This window comes from Somniosus microcephalus, chromosome 2, assembly GCF_052327205.1.
Source record: "Somniosus microcephalus isolate GS21.2 chromosome 2, FLI_Smic_1.0, whole genome shotgun sequence".
NCBI lineage: Eukaryota > Metazoa > Chordata > Chondrichthyes > Squaliformes > Somniosidae > Somniosus > Somniosus microcephalus.
The window spans coordinates 25,508,771-25,523,605 of NC_140988.1; the positions used below are offsets into that span (position 1 = coordinate 25,508,771).

Below are 14,835 nucleotides of genomic sequence, written 5' to 3' on the forward strand. Positions count from 1 at the left end.
CACCTTGGTACATGGCTCAAAAGTTTAATCTTTATTCTTAGTGGTACTTTAACAAATTTGATAGTCCACCTAATTTGCTCGTAGCCGAGCCTGCAAAATGATGGGGCCATTCATTTTTCTGACGCTCTAGCTTAGTGAATGTTGTTCCTCCCTCATTGCAGCCTGGAATGAAGCATAAAGATTGAGAGCTGTACTTACTTAGACCGATACTGGCAGGCACTTGGTCTGGGCTACAGGTCAGGGTGCAGAGCTGGCACAGGTCATCCTTTGTGCACCTAAGTCTGCGGAAGCAGATCTCTTTATTTAGACCCTCGTAATAGCTCCTGGACCTATAGACTCATGGGATGGGAGGGGGGTTGTGATGGGTTAGTCTCATCCTTTTTGATGCTGTCACGCTGTCCTTTGCTTTAGCGTGTCAGCCATGGCTCAGTGGGTCGCACTCTTATCTTTGTCAAAAGGTTGTGGCTTCAAGTCCAACTCGAGACATTTGAGCACAAAAATCTAGGCTGACGCTCCCAGTGCGGTACTGAGGGAGTGCTGCACTGCCGTCTTTTGGATGAGACATTAAACCGAGGCCCCGTCTGCTCTCTCAGGTGGATGTAAAAGATCCCATGGCACTATTTCGAAGAGCAGCAGGGCAGTTCTCCCCAATGTCCTGACCAATATTTATCCCTCAGTCAACAACACTAAAAAAAAAATACAGATTATCTGGTCATTATCGCATTGCTGTTTGTGGGACCTTGCTATGCGCAAATTGGCTGCTGCGTTTCCTACATTATAACAGTGACTACACTTCAAACAGCACTTCATTGGCTGTAAAGCACTTTGGGACATCCTGAGGTTGTGAAAGGCACTATATAAATGCAAATCTTTCTTTTCTTTTTCTTACGACTCTCCTTCTCCTCCGCTTCCATCAATATTGTATATAGACGGGTTCCTCATTGGGAAACCCATGATAATTTGTATCCTTTTATTATTGGTGGTGGTCAGAAAGTTTGCGGTGACCAGTGTCCCTCACTCTGGCAATTTGAGGTCCAACTCAAGAAAAAAGGTTATCCAAAAATCTGCAGCCAACTTCAAATTTGGGCACCGGGTGTCCAGGCTTTGAGCTGTTTTAAATAGAGGAATTCCATGAGGAGCTTCTATCCCCAAGCTAATCACCCCTGTTTGTATCCCCTCCACTGATGTGAAGAAAGTTATAATAAGCCCCCATGGCAGGTCTCGTATCGATGTGGAGCAATGTCCTGGTGAAAGTCACCACAGCCCTCAATTTGTATGCACTGGAAACGTGTTTCCACTGCCTCCATAGACCAAGTGGAGCAGTGCAATACAAACCAGCCAGGGGTCTCCATATAGTCGTGGCTGGCCTTCCAGTGGAGATTCCAGAAGAGGAAAGGGAAGCCAGTGATAACAGCTCAGCAGCTATTTTACAGGAGCAGCAGGAGGAAGAAGCAGAAGAGGCACTGGGGTCTGGGGTGGGGGAGACGGATTAGACCACATCTGATAAACACTACCTCCTCCAACCAATTAATAAAGAAGTGGTCCTCTCTTGCAGCCTTTCCACTGACACAAACATCCCTGTCCTTAATGTAAACTCAACACCTTCCCCGTTAGCTGCCAACCAGAGAAGCTCCATCTTCCTTGTCGGTCATCTGTAAATGAAATCCTCCAAGTACAATGAAAAACAAAATCAAACTTAACAACAGACATACTTCGGAGTCTGCTATCTGCCTTCATACGAGAATCTGCAAGATTCCTTCCTCCTGTGGCATTAATGGTCTAATATCAGGTGGTTATCCACCTGTAGCCTCAACTCTGATGTTTCACCTGTGGTGGAGTTAACCTCGGAGAACTTACTAGTGGGATAACTTACTCATATCCTATACTTACAGGGCATTGACAGTAAGGCAGTGTGTCTCATTCTAAAAGCCATACACATCAACTGTCCAATAGGGGCTGATCTGCATAGCTGAAGAGTTAGTATTTGGAGAGCCATGGTAATGCATGGCACTCAAGAAGGAGGGGTAAGCTTATTGATGAAATCTGTGTTGGATACAGATATTGTTGGGTGTGAGACAGCTGGTTCCTACATCACAATGAGAGTCAATACTGAGGGTATCACTGACAATTAAATATATTTCACTTAACACGCATGTAATTTGAGAACAGGGAAAAGTCACAGGAGGTCGTTACATTTTTTGCGACACTCCTGAAAAGTCCTGGCCTCCTGGGTGTTATGGATGAGGCACTGACCATTACTGCCATCTCCATAAATATTGCTTTCACTTTCTGCCACAGAGGACTCCTGCCTCGGCCCCAAACATTCGATCTCTCCTGCTTTATGCCTCTGCCTGCAGACAGTTAATGTTGGACTCTCTGAAATTTAGGGCTCTTTTTACCGTCACTGCTATCCCAGGTGTGTTCCTTCTTCCAGTGTTACCATAGTCCTTTAAGCAGCAGCAAATTTTATATCCTGCTGCTCCACCAGGTGTCCACCTCAGTCTGTACTTTCCTACTCCCTGCCGCCCCTGTCCCCCCACCCCCCCCACACCAAACATGCACAGTGGATGGCTTCCATTCAAGGGGTTTCTTGCACCAAGTTCCTGCCTCCCATGTGGTTGCAGCCAGTTCCCCACCCCCACCGTGTTAACTGTGACATGGCAGACTAAATTTGCACTGCCTGCTGTCTCTAAATATTAAATGACTTGACCCCGAGGATCAACACTATCAAAATGGTGGCTAGAAGCACACCCTGGCTAACTCTGGTGGCGAAACTGCAGTACCTGAATTTCCAGCCTATGGCTGTTGTCTTAAACATATTTCTGTTTGTTCACTTGAGTCGTAACAAATTCAGTCTTCTGGTTATAATCATATTTCTTCTTTAACTTCAGCATAAAAAGCAATTTACAAGCAGAGTATAGTCACAGATAGAATATGCAAACCTAGGCATGGGTCTTTTCGTGCTGCTTGAACAAAGGAAAAATCTTACATTTATACACTGTGTTCTTATCAAACTGGAGCAGACGTTGCCTAATATGGTAGTCTCTGGCTACTGCATAGTCCAGAGACACAAGTCTGCATTTTCTTCAACATACATCAACAATGTTAGAAGCACATAAAAACATTGTGGCCTTGCTGTGGTAAGCATAAACCTTCTAGTCTCTAGACTTTTTTATCCTAACATAATATTTCTAATCTAAACATTTTATTCTGGTTGCACACACCAGCTGTTGCTAAAAGAAATGTGTGTGTGTATGTGGGTCTCTCTCTCCAATGATACCAACCGTATTTTTTCCCTATATCGAATGAACTAAACATGAACATCTTTCAGAAGCTGAATTAACTGAGTTCCTTATGCCAACAATGACATTTTTTTTTATAAATGTTGAGTAATACCATCTTAAGGTGAATAATTATCATATGTGGCTCTCCCTCCAGGGCTGGTCACATGAGAGCTAACCTCCGATGCTGGCCCTCTCTTTGAGTAAGTGCTAACAACAGAGAAACTAAATTCACGTTATTTTCCTTCTGCAGCTCCAATGATTGTGACACAGCCTAAGGAGATCTGGAATGTCAGTGGATCCCAAGTATACCTTAGCTGTGAAGTTATTGGAGTACCGACTCCTGTACTCACCTGGAACAAGGTTAGCACATTTCAAAAAGCAGTCATTCCTATTCAGTTTGCAGAGTTTAGAACTTTTAGAAAAAGAAGTTTCTTAGATCTTACTAAATCATCTTGTGCATTTTGGAGAAATTAAAAATTGTGTCCCCTGAATGTAATTACAGTTTTGAGCGTTTTTTTGAGAATCGATTAGCACATTTACATTAATCATTTGACTGATTAGTATCTGTGCATATTAACACTTATAGGCCCAGAAATTCGGGTCGGGGGCTTCCCGTGGGTGCAAGCCCCCGACCTGCACTTACCTAGCGCGCCGGCCGTTGTGCTGTGGGCCCGCGTGGGATTGCGATCCTGGGCCTCCTCCAACTGCCGGCGCGCAGTGCTTGCGTATCCCAGGGGCGCAGTTAGTTCGATGCGTCCCCTGGGATCACGTGGGCCATGGAGAGCCAATGGTAGGGAATGCTTCATTCATAAGTTTGACAGGAAGGGCTGTCAAACCTATAAATACTATAAGCCCCAAAATATCACTAAATCTTCAAATAATTTTTTTTTTTTAAATCACATTTGTAAAATAATAAATTACATGAAATAACTATTTTAAACAATAATTTAAATTTTTGAAAAAATTAATTACATTTTCTAACAGGGCTAAAAATAAACTTACCTTTCCTTAAAGTATTTAAAAATAATAAACCTGTGGAAAAAATGTTTTAATTTTAATTAATTCACCACTTACCTTGTAAAAAGCAGGCCTTGCGCCTGCTTTTTAAAAGTTTAACTCCTGGAGACTTACCCTCTCAGAGAAACCTGCAAAAAAAACGTAAGTTCGATGCGCACGCACTGCCTCTCCTGCGCATGCGTTCCACCTCTCAACCTCTTCTTTCAGGGGAACGGAAGTGCCGGTTTCCCACGCATGCGCAGTGCATGCACGAAACTGGCACTTCCATTGGGCTTATAGGTGAGTACCCCGTGAGTACTCACCCGTGGAGACCCGAATTTCTGGGCCATGTTGAAATAAAACAGGATTTCCAATAAGCCCTTTGCTTACCAATCCCAATTGTTTTAGACCAGTGGCATGTCCGTGATTCCATCAATCCACTACAGTCATGGGACTCGCATCTCACCTGTTAGCTACGCCATGCAGCGAGCAATGAATCAAACAAGGAGGCCATTCAGCCCATCGTATCCATGCTAGCTCTTTGCTAGAGTAATCCAAAACTAATCCCACTGCCCAGCTCTCTCCCTGCTGTCCAGTAGCTTCCTCTGCTTCAAATATTTATCCAATTTTTCCTTAAAAGATGCAATGTCTCGCTGCCTCAATCACTCCCTGTGGCTAAGCATTCCATGCCCCAACAACTCTCTCAGTAAAGAAGTTTCCCTTAACCGCTCTCCTCAGTCTCTTAATAACAATCTTAAGTCGATGCCAACTTTGTCACTGGCTTCCCCAATCAGAGGAAATAGTCATTTCCTATTTACCCTATCAAAACCCTTCAGAATTAAAAATAATACTTTATTAAATGTTCTCTTAGCCTTCTCTGCTCCAGTGGAAATATAGGAACATGGGGTAGGCCATTCAGCCCCTTGAGCCTGTTCCACCATTCAATTAGATCGTGGCCGATCTGTCCCTCAACTCCATTTACCCACCTTTGCTCCATATCTTTTAATACCCTGACCTAACAAAATTCTATCGATATCAGTCTTGAAAATGACAATTGACCCAGCATCCACTACCCCTTGTGAAAAGGTGCGTCCTGATTTCACTCCTGAATGGCCCCCCTGTTCTGTATAACCCCACCAGAGGAAATAGGTCTCTGTATCTACTCAATCCAATTCTTTTATTAGAACTAATTTTAATAGACTCTGTATCGGCCCTATCAAATCCCTTTATTATTTTAAGATCTTGATTAGGTCACCCCTCAACCTTCTAAACTCAAGGAAATACAAACCAAGTTTATGCAACCTGACCTCATAATTAACTCTTTAAGCCCTGGTATTATTCAGGTGAAACTGTGCTGTACTCCCTCCAAGTTTAATATATCTTCCCTGAGGTTTGGTGTCTAAAATGGAACACATGTGAGTTATTACATTTTGGTAAGAAAAATAGGGAGGTCACATATTACTTGGAAAATACAAATCTAAATGGGGTAGAGGAGCAAAGGGATCTCGGAGTACAAATACACAAATCACTAAAAGTAGCGACACGGGTTAACAAGGCCATTAAAAAAAAACAAGCACTAGGGTTTATTTCTAGAGGGACAGAATTGAAAAGTAGAGAAGTTATGCTAAACTTGTATTGAACCTTGGAGTACAGCGAACAATTCTGGTCGTCATATAAAAAGGATGTAGAGGCACTGGAGAGGGTGCAAAAAAGATATACAAGGAGGATGCCAGAAATGTGAGGGTATACCTATCAGGAAAGTATGAACAGGCTGTGTCTCATTTCTCTTGAAAACAGAAGGCTGAGGGGTGACCTAACAGAGGTCTTTATAAAATTCTGAAAGGTTTTGATAGAGTGGATACAGAAAGAGTGTTTCCACCTGTGGGGGAAGAGCAAAACTAGAGGCCATCGATATAAGATAGTCACCAAGAAATCCAATAGGGAATTCAGAAGAAACCTCTTTACCCAGAGAGTGGTGAGGGAGTGGTTGAAGCGAATAGTATGGATGCATTTAAGGGGAGGCTAGACAAGCATATAAGGGAGAAGGGAATAGAGGGTTATGCTGATAGATTTAGATGAGGAAAGACAGGAGGAGGCTCAAGTGAACAATAAACGCTGGCATGGACTGGCTGGGCCGAATGGCCTGTTTCTATGCCGTATATTCTATGTAATCCAGATGGGGTCTGACCAACGCTCTTTACAGCTGAAGCAGCACTTCCTCACTTTTGAATTCCAATCCCCTTGAGATAAAGGCCAACATTCCATTAGCCTTTTTGATTACTTTTTGTACCAGTACACTAGCTTTTAGTGATCTGTGCACATGGACACCCAAATCCCTTTACTCCTCCACAATTTCTAGTCTATCACAATTAAGAATATATTCCATTTTGTCTTTATTGGATCCAAAGTGGATGATCTCACATGTTCCCATGTTGAACATCATCTGCCATAGTTTTGCCCACTCAATTTGTCTGTCTATGTTCCTTTGTAACTTGCTCCTCCCATCTACACAACTTACTGTGCCTCCTAACTTAGTTTCATCTGCAAACTTGGATATACAACTCGCTATTCCTTCATCCAAGCCATTAATAAATATAGTAAAAAGCTGAGGGCCTAGTACAGATCCCTGGGGTTCCCCACTAGTCATATCCTACCAATCAGAGAATATTCCCTTTAATTCTACTTTCTGTCTTCTACCTCCCAACCAATTACCAACCCATGCCACAAGGTTACCTTCAATTCTGTGTGCACCCATGCTGATTCTTTTTGATCAGCTCATATTTGTCTAAGTGCTCAGTCACTCTGGTTTCTGATGATAGGTTCCAGTAACCTCCCCAAACTGACAGGTGTGCAGTTTGCTAGTTTCCCGCTTGCTCCCTACTTAAACAATGGAGTGACATTTGCAGTTTTCCAATGCGAGGATATATTGCGACTAAAGCATCTGCAATTTCTGCACCTGTTTCTACCCTAGAATAGAAACTATCAGGTCCTAGAGATTTGTCTCTCTCAAGTCACGTTATTTTCTCCATTACCATTTTTTAAATCTTATATTAGATCCACTGAGTTCCACCACTTGATTTAATTTTAGGTTTCCTTGAATTTTGTCTTTTTTCTCCACTGAAAATGGATACAAAGTACTTATTTAATAAATCTGACATTTCTTATTGTCCATTGTAGTCTCACCTGCATCTATCTTTGATGGGCCCACAATCCCCTTTACCACTCTCTTTCTCAATATATTTATAAAAACTTCTCCTGTTAGCTTTGCTATTCCTTGCAAGTTTTTTTTTCATAATCCTTTTTGCCCCTCATTACTTTCTTTTTATAGCTTTCCCAGTCCACTTGATTTCTACTTTCCCTTGCATTTGTGTAAGCCTCACTATCTCAAGTCGCTCCTCATAACTACTTTCCAAACCTGGTGAATCTACACTCTACATTCTCAGTGGCATTAATGTCCATTCTATAATGGAGTGGCCAAAACTGCATACAGTAGCCCAACCATCACGGGCTATTGTCTTGGAAGAATTGGTAAGTTACTAGTGAACTCTACACCATTTCCCTTAAACAAGTGCTTAGCGCCTGTCCTTCCTCCCCCAATCAATTCCAGAAAGTCGCTCTGTTGCTTTATGCTATTGAATAAACCGCCATATTAATACAAAAGGGCATCAAGCCCAAACGTTGCTATCTGTAGAACATAAACCGGCACCATACCAACCTCATTCCCTTTCCTATCCCTGAATTCAAGTAAGCCAAGTTGATGGTCACCTAATAAAATGAGTTCAACCTACTTGGTTATTTGTCTGCCACTCTCAATATATTTGCATATGGCAGTTGGGGTCAGGGCCCACTTTTTCGAGTATCAGCAGCCAGTGAAGGGCTGCTAGCTGCCTGTGGAGCACTGGGGGGGGGGGGGGGGGGGACGGGCATGGAAGAAGTAAGTGCAGGGACGGGGAAGGAGAGGCAGAGACAGATATGGCAGGTGGGGGAGGGAATATGGAGGAATAGAATGGAAGAGTCAGGGAATTTTTTTTTTTTTTTTTTACTTTGAGTTCAGGATCTCCCCTTTGTAAGCACTTCTTACATAGGGGCACTGTGCATCTAAAGTGCTAATGAGGTGGTCCAGTTGCATTATGAGGAAGATCCCCAATCTGAATGATTTTCCTGGCCCGAATAACCCTTGGAAACAGTTTGTGCTCTTCATGCTGCCTGGCCACATCGGGCCTCAGGCCTCCATGCCCAATTATACAGGAAGCAAGTGCCTGCCATCGCATTACCAACCCCATGGTATGGTTACTGTGTTCGATAATTTAATTTCAATGACCTGTACAGTTGTATTGATGTAAGTGCGAATTCAAGTTTCAACATTAGTTTTAAATGACCTAATTTGTTTTTAGACCTGTTTTGTGGATTTTATTTAGGAAAAGCAATTGAGGTAAAATGTGATTGAGGTTTCAGCAGTTTGTTTGAGAAGTGTTGTCAAAATCTGATGCATGGAGAGTCTGGAATTTAATATATTTTGTTGACTGATTGCATCTAAACTGAGTTTTTGTTACTGCCTTAAATTCAAAAATACTTTCCCCACAATTATAACATTGCCATGATCCTTGTCACACAAGTCTGTACTGACAGCTTATAGAGAACAAAAAATCTCAGTGATTGCTTAGAGGGTCTATTGATGTTATCTTGGACTGAAATAAAAACTTTGATTTGCTAAAGAGCCATGATGTGTAAGGAAATAATAAACTGTTGTTGCTAACTAAATATTTCCTTGTTGAAGCTTTTGAGTAATTTTAGAATGGAGTCTTTTAGCTCTATTTGTGCTGTTTGGGAACTGTAGACAATAGCATTCAATGCACAGAGCAGTTTGACATGGTGTAACATGTCTCGGGGTGACACAACATACCATCGTATAGTAAGCGCTCTTCGTGCTAAGCACCAAGGTTATTCTCAGGATGGAATGGTCCTTCAGCAATCTAAAGTATCATTATGTGAAACCAGATAAGAGTATATTTATGATTCATAGTTTGACGCATTGCTATTTTAAACAATAGGTAATGAAAACAGCGACTGGTGTGGAAAAGATGGAGTTGCTACCTGGTGACCGTGATAACCTTGCCATCCAGACTCGTGGTGGGCCAGAGAAGCATGAGGTGACAGGATGGGTGCTGGTAAGCTTTTAATCTAGGTGCAAGAATATTAATTAGGAATTTAGGTCATCTCTACCAAAGTAAATCTTAAATTTACATTTATTGTGCCTCTCACGGTGAGGGATGGAATACCTTTCCAGCTCTTATACACACAATCCCCAGCCAACCTACACTACAACAGTGACTACACTTTTAAAGTATTTCATTGGCTGTCAAGTGCTTTGGGACACCCTGATGTCATGAAAAGTGCCGAATAAATGCAAGTTCTTTCTTTTTTTTAAATGGCATGGCTACCTACAGAGTAAAGCTCTCTCAACTCTGCCGCAAAAGTGAGGAAAAGATTTCTTTTGTGCGCTATGAACTACCTTGACCGCCCATTCGTAGTCAAAGGACAGACCGTGTAATGAAATTGCAAACTCGTAAAAAACAGATTAACTGGAACCTCAGAAGTGCCCCTCGCTTCGCCAGGTGGTGTGCTTCCATCTCACACACTCGCCTGTGATAGCCCCTCTGATTGAGCTTGCACATTTTGTGCTGGTTGCTGTCTCCACAAGGGTGGAAAAACCAGGTTGAAAATACCCAAACCCAGTCCCCTCTGAAGACTGAGTGAGGAGACTTTCATTATCACCAGTCTGGTCTGCCTCCAGCCCACAGATGGGGGGAAAGACTGTGTCCTTCTCAAGTTAAGTTTAAATATTTTAAAACAAATACATTGTGGCTTTCCTTAATCTGAAAGACCAGAAGTTTCCTTTTATTATCCATTCTGCCTAATGTAATTTCAACATTATCTGTTCATTTTTTTTTAAAGCCTGAAGTAAACTGAACTGCACCAACTTGTTGCTGCCTTGTTATAAGTATCTGTAACACATTTAAATATATTTACACATCATAAAATGCAACTAACATATTTGAATTGTGGGACTAAAATGTAAAAAAAAAATTGCAGAATCTCCTGTATTAAATCACCCAGAACTGGGCGCTAATGGCACTAAATTCACGATCCTGCTGTGAGACAGTTGCACAAGCTTCAAGAGTTAGAGAAATGTAGAGTTGTCTCTTGGTGCACTGACTGCGTTAGATAAGAGTTCATCTTATTTCCCAGTTTTTAAAGGAGTCACAAGAACAACAACTTGCAGCTATATAGCACCTTTAATGTAAAAAAAAAAATCTACATTAGGTGTAAGGAGACACTGATCCAAAAAAGAGATAAGGAGAGATGAACAAGAGCTTGGTTAAAGACTTGGGCCTATAGGCGTAAAATGGGCACCTAAGCATCTAATATGGCGGGCAGCAGAAATGTGCCACCCGCCATATTGGTATAGGCATAGGCATCCTGGGCCCACGCCTGAAACAGGCGTTGGGTCCTTTGCATATGCAAATAGGAGGCTTGAGGACCCCTCCCTGAAATTAGGCTGACCTGAACAGTCGGTGTCAGGGGCCACCACCAAAAAGGTAAGTTATTTTAGACGCGCTTCCTGGCGCAACAGCAGTTCCAAAGACCATTGCCAGCCCTTGCTCGGCCTCCTCCTCCCGGGACCTACTTGAGGGCCACTGCCAGGAAAGGAGCCAGCCAACTTTCTCACCCTAGAACTGGCGAGCTGTCTCTGGACCGCCGATTGGCGTTTGCGATATGCTAATGAGGCCTCTGGTGCGCGCTCCCAATACACCGCCTATTTCAGACCTGAAAATAAGGCCGAAACAAATTTCCACCCCTTGGGCTTTAGGGAGGATCTAAAGCAGGAGAGGAAGGTGGAGAGACTGAGGCGTTTAGGGATGAAATTCCAGAGTGTGATTCTTAGTATGCTGAAGACATGGCCGTCAATACAAGGGTGAAAGGAGGGGGGGATGGGTAGCCACAAGATTCAAGAGTCAGAGGAATTGAGAGTTGTCAAACTTTAAATGAGACTTAGGGAGACCGGAAACATAATGGCCCAGAAATTCGGGTCGGAGGCTTCCCGTGGGTGCAAGCCTCCAACCTGCACTTACCTAGCGCGCCGGCCGTTGAGCTGTGGGCCCGCGTGGGATTCCGATCCTGGGCTTCCTCCAACTGCCGGCACGCAGTGCTTGCGTATCCCAGGGGCGGTTAGTTTGATGCGTCCCCTGGGATCACGTGGGCCATGGGGAGCCAATGGTAGCAGGGAAATGCCCATTCATAAAATTGACAGGAAGAGCTGTCAAAACTATAAATACTATAAGCCCCAAAACATCACAAACTTCAAATAATTTTTTTTTTTTTTAATTCACATTTTTAAAATAACTATAAATTACATAAAATAACAAACAATAATTTAAATTTTTGAAAAAATTAATTACATTTTCTAACAGGGTTAAAAATAAACTTACCTTTCTTTAAAGTATTTAAAAATAATAAACCTGTGGAAAAAATGTTTTAATTTTAATTAATTCACCACTTACCTTGTTAAAAGCAGGCCTTGCACCTGCTTTTTACATGTGTAACTCCTGGAGATGTACCCTCCCGGAGAACCCTTCAAAAAAACCGTAAGTTCGATGCGCACGCGCTGCCTCTCCAGCGCACGCGTTCGACCTCTGAACCCCTTCCTTTAAGGGAACAGAAGTTCCGGTTTCCCACGCATGCGCAGTGCATACACGAAACCGGCACTTCCATTGGGCCTACGGCTGAGTACCCCGTGCGTACTCACCCGTGGAGACCCGAATTTCTGGGCCAGTATTACATGTAAATTATGCACATAATTTTTTTTCCCAAGTGTCATGTCTCCACGCATCTTTATTTTTATTTATATTTAGATCTCTCCTCTCACTGAGGGAGATGCTGGAGAATACGAGTGCCATGCATCAAACACCAAGGGAGAGGCTGCGGCTGCTGGAAGTATACATGTGGTTGATGAACTAAAAAGTGAGTGTAGCGTTCTATATAAATAATGTAGATGTGCAACAAAGTATAGTGGATACTTCTTCAACTTTGTGACTGCTAGGAAGACTGCAGTGGTTTTTGCTGGTTGTGTATATTCCTTTTATAGACAGATTATTTGAATGGCAATAGATTGGGAGAAGGGGAAGTGCAAAGAGACCTGGGTGTTCTTGTGCACCAGTCGTTGAAGGTAAGCATGCAGGTGCAGCAGGCGGTTAAGGCGGCAAATGGTATGTTGGCCTTCGTAGCGAGAGGGTTCGAGTACAGGAACAAGGATGTCTTGCTGCAGTTGTACAGGGCCTTGGTGAGACCACACCTTGAGTGTTGTGTGCAGTTTTGGTCACCTTACCTGAGGAAGGACGTTCTTGCCATGGAGGGAGTGCAGCGAAGATTCACCAGGCTGATACCTGGGATGGCAGGAATGACGTATGAGGAGAGATTGTGTCGATTGGGCTTATACTCACTGGAGTTTAGAAGATTGAGAGGGGATCTCATCGAAACCTGTAAAATTCTGTCAGGTCTGGACAGACTAGATGCAGGAAGGATGTTTCTGATGGCCGGGGAGTCTAGAACCAGGGGTCATAGTCTAAGGAGAAGGGGTAAGCCATTTAGGACTGAAATGAAGAGGAATTTCTTCACCCAGAGTGGTGAACCTGTGGAATTCACTGCCAGAGGGCGGTGGAAGCCAGTTCATTAAATATATTCAAGAAAGAATTGGATACATTTCTTGAGGCTAAAGGGATCAAGGGATATGGGGAGAAGGCAGGGACAGGGTACTGAATTTGGATGATCAGCCATGATCTCATTGAATGGCGGAGCAGGCTCGAAGGGCCTACTCCTGCTCCTATCTTATATGTTTCTATGAATTATACCTGCTAATAATTCATGGGATATTTGAATTAAATCAGAAATGAACAGACAAGTTATCTTATAAACAAGGCTCATTTCATATTTACTTCAACATTCAATGCATAAGTTTATCTTCAGACACATTTTTATCCCTGATAAGTTTGGGGAGCAACTTGCACAAGATGGAATTCTTGTTCCTGTATGTGTGGCCGAGTCCACTAGTTCTTTGTCCATTAATTTGGCTGCTGAAAAGGGGAAAGGGAGTAGGGGAAGAAAATGAGAATGCAGCACCTACAACAACTTGCATTTATATAGCCCCTTTAGTGCAGAAAAAACCTTCTCAAGGCGCTTCAGAGGCATAATCAGATAAAAATGGACACGGAGTCAAAGGAGGAGATATTAGAAAATGTGACCAAAAGCTTGGTCAAAGAGGTGGGTTTGAAGTGGTCTTAAAGGCGGATGGGTTTATGGAGGGAATTCCAGAACATGGCGCCCAGGCGGCTGAAGACACAGCTGCCAACGGTGGTATGAAGGGAGGGTTGCAAGAGGCCAGTCAGAGGAATAGAGTGTTATATTAGGTGGGGTGGTTGGGAGTCATAGGGTTAGAGGTTAGAGATAGAGAGGGGCAAAGCCACAAACAGATTTAAGCATGAGAATTTTAAATAGGTATCGGAAGCCAATGTAGATCAACAGGACTTGGTGCAGGATAGGATACAGGCAGCAGAGTTTTGCACGTGCTGAAGTTTATAGCATGTGCAGAATGGGAATCCGGCCAGGAGAGAACTGGAATAGTCAAGTCTGGTGGTGGCAAAGACATGGATGAGAGTTTCAGCAGCAGATAAGCTGAGGTAGGGTGATGTTACGGAGGTGGAAGTAGGCAATCTTTATGATGGAAAGGTTATGGAATCAGGATTGAACAGGATGCCAAGGTTTCAAACAATCTGGTTCAAGCCAAGACAGTGGCCAGGAAGGAGGATGCAATCAGTGGCAAAGTACAGAGTTTGGGACAAGGGCCCAAGATGATTGCTTCAGTCTTCCCAATGTTTAACCAGAGGAATTTGTGGCTCATTTAAGACTGGATGTCAGGTAAATGATCCGACAGTAGAGGCTTTGGCGGGGTCGAGGAAGATGGAGTGGTAGAGCTGGGTGCCCTCGGTGTACATGTGGAAGCTGACTCCGTGTCTGTGGTAGATGTTGCCAAGGGGCAGCATATAGATGAGGAAGAGGGGTTGACCCCATAGGTAATAGTGCAGCGTCAGGAAGAGAAGCCTTTGCTGGAGATATTCTGGCTATGATTTGATAGGTAAGAGTTGAATCAAGTGAGGGCAGGGCTACTGAGCTGGATAACAAAGGAAAGACGTTAGGAGGATGGTATAGTTGTCCATGTCAAAGGCTGCAGAGATCGCAGAGGATGAGAGAAAAACTAGGACAATGGGATCAGCACTAGGTTGGATGGGGGAGATTTAGTTTGTTGAGCAAGAGGAAGAAGGGAAGCAGCAGAGGCAGTTGAACAGATGGTGTCAATCTTAGCGACAAAGTCATTCATGAGTTTCTTGAACTTGTGAGGGTGGAGGGGGCAGGGCATTGGGTTTTAAGGAGATAGGTGATAATGGAGAAAAGAAGCCAGGGGTTTTCTTTGCTTTCCAGGATAATTTGTGGAGTAGTGGGT

The 14,835-nt window shown here is 43.2% G+C and overlaps 1 protein-coding gene across 1 annotated transcript in view; it reads left to right on the forward strand.

The window, feature by feature from the left end:
* Nucleotides 1-14,835, forward strand: part of LOC147122609 (insulin-like growth factor-binding protein 7) — a 32,456-nt gene that overhangs the window by 16,786 nt on the left and 835 nt on the right. The window contains exons 2-4 of the mRNA XM_086007629.1: nt 3,535-3,644; nt 9,332-9,448; nt 12,194-12,302. Of these exons, the coding sequence (XP_085863755.1) occupies nt 3,535-3,644; nt 9,332-9,448; nt 12,194-12,302 (336 nt within the window). The remainder of the gene's footprint in view (nt 1-3,534; nt 3,645-9,331; nt 9,449-12,193; nt 12,303-14,835) is intronic.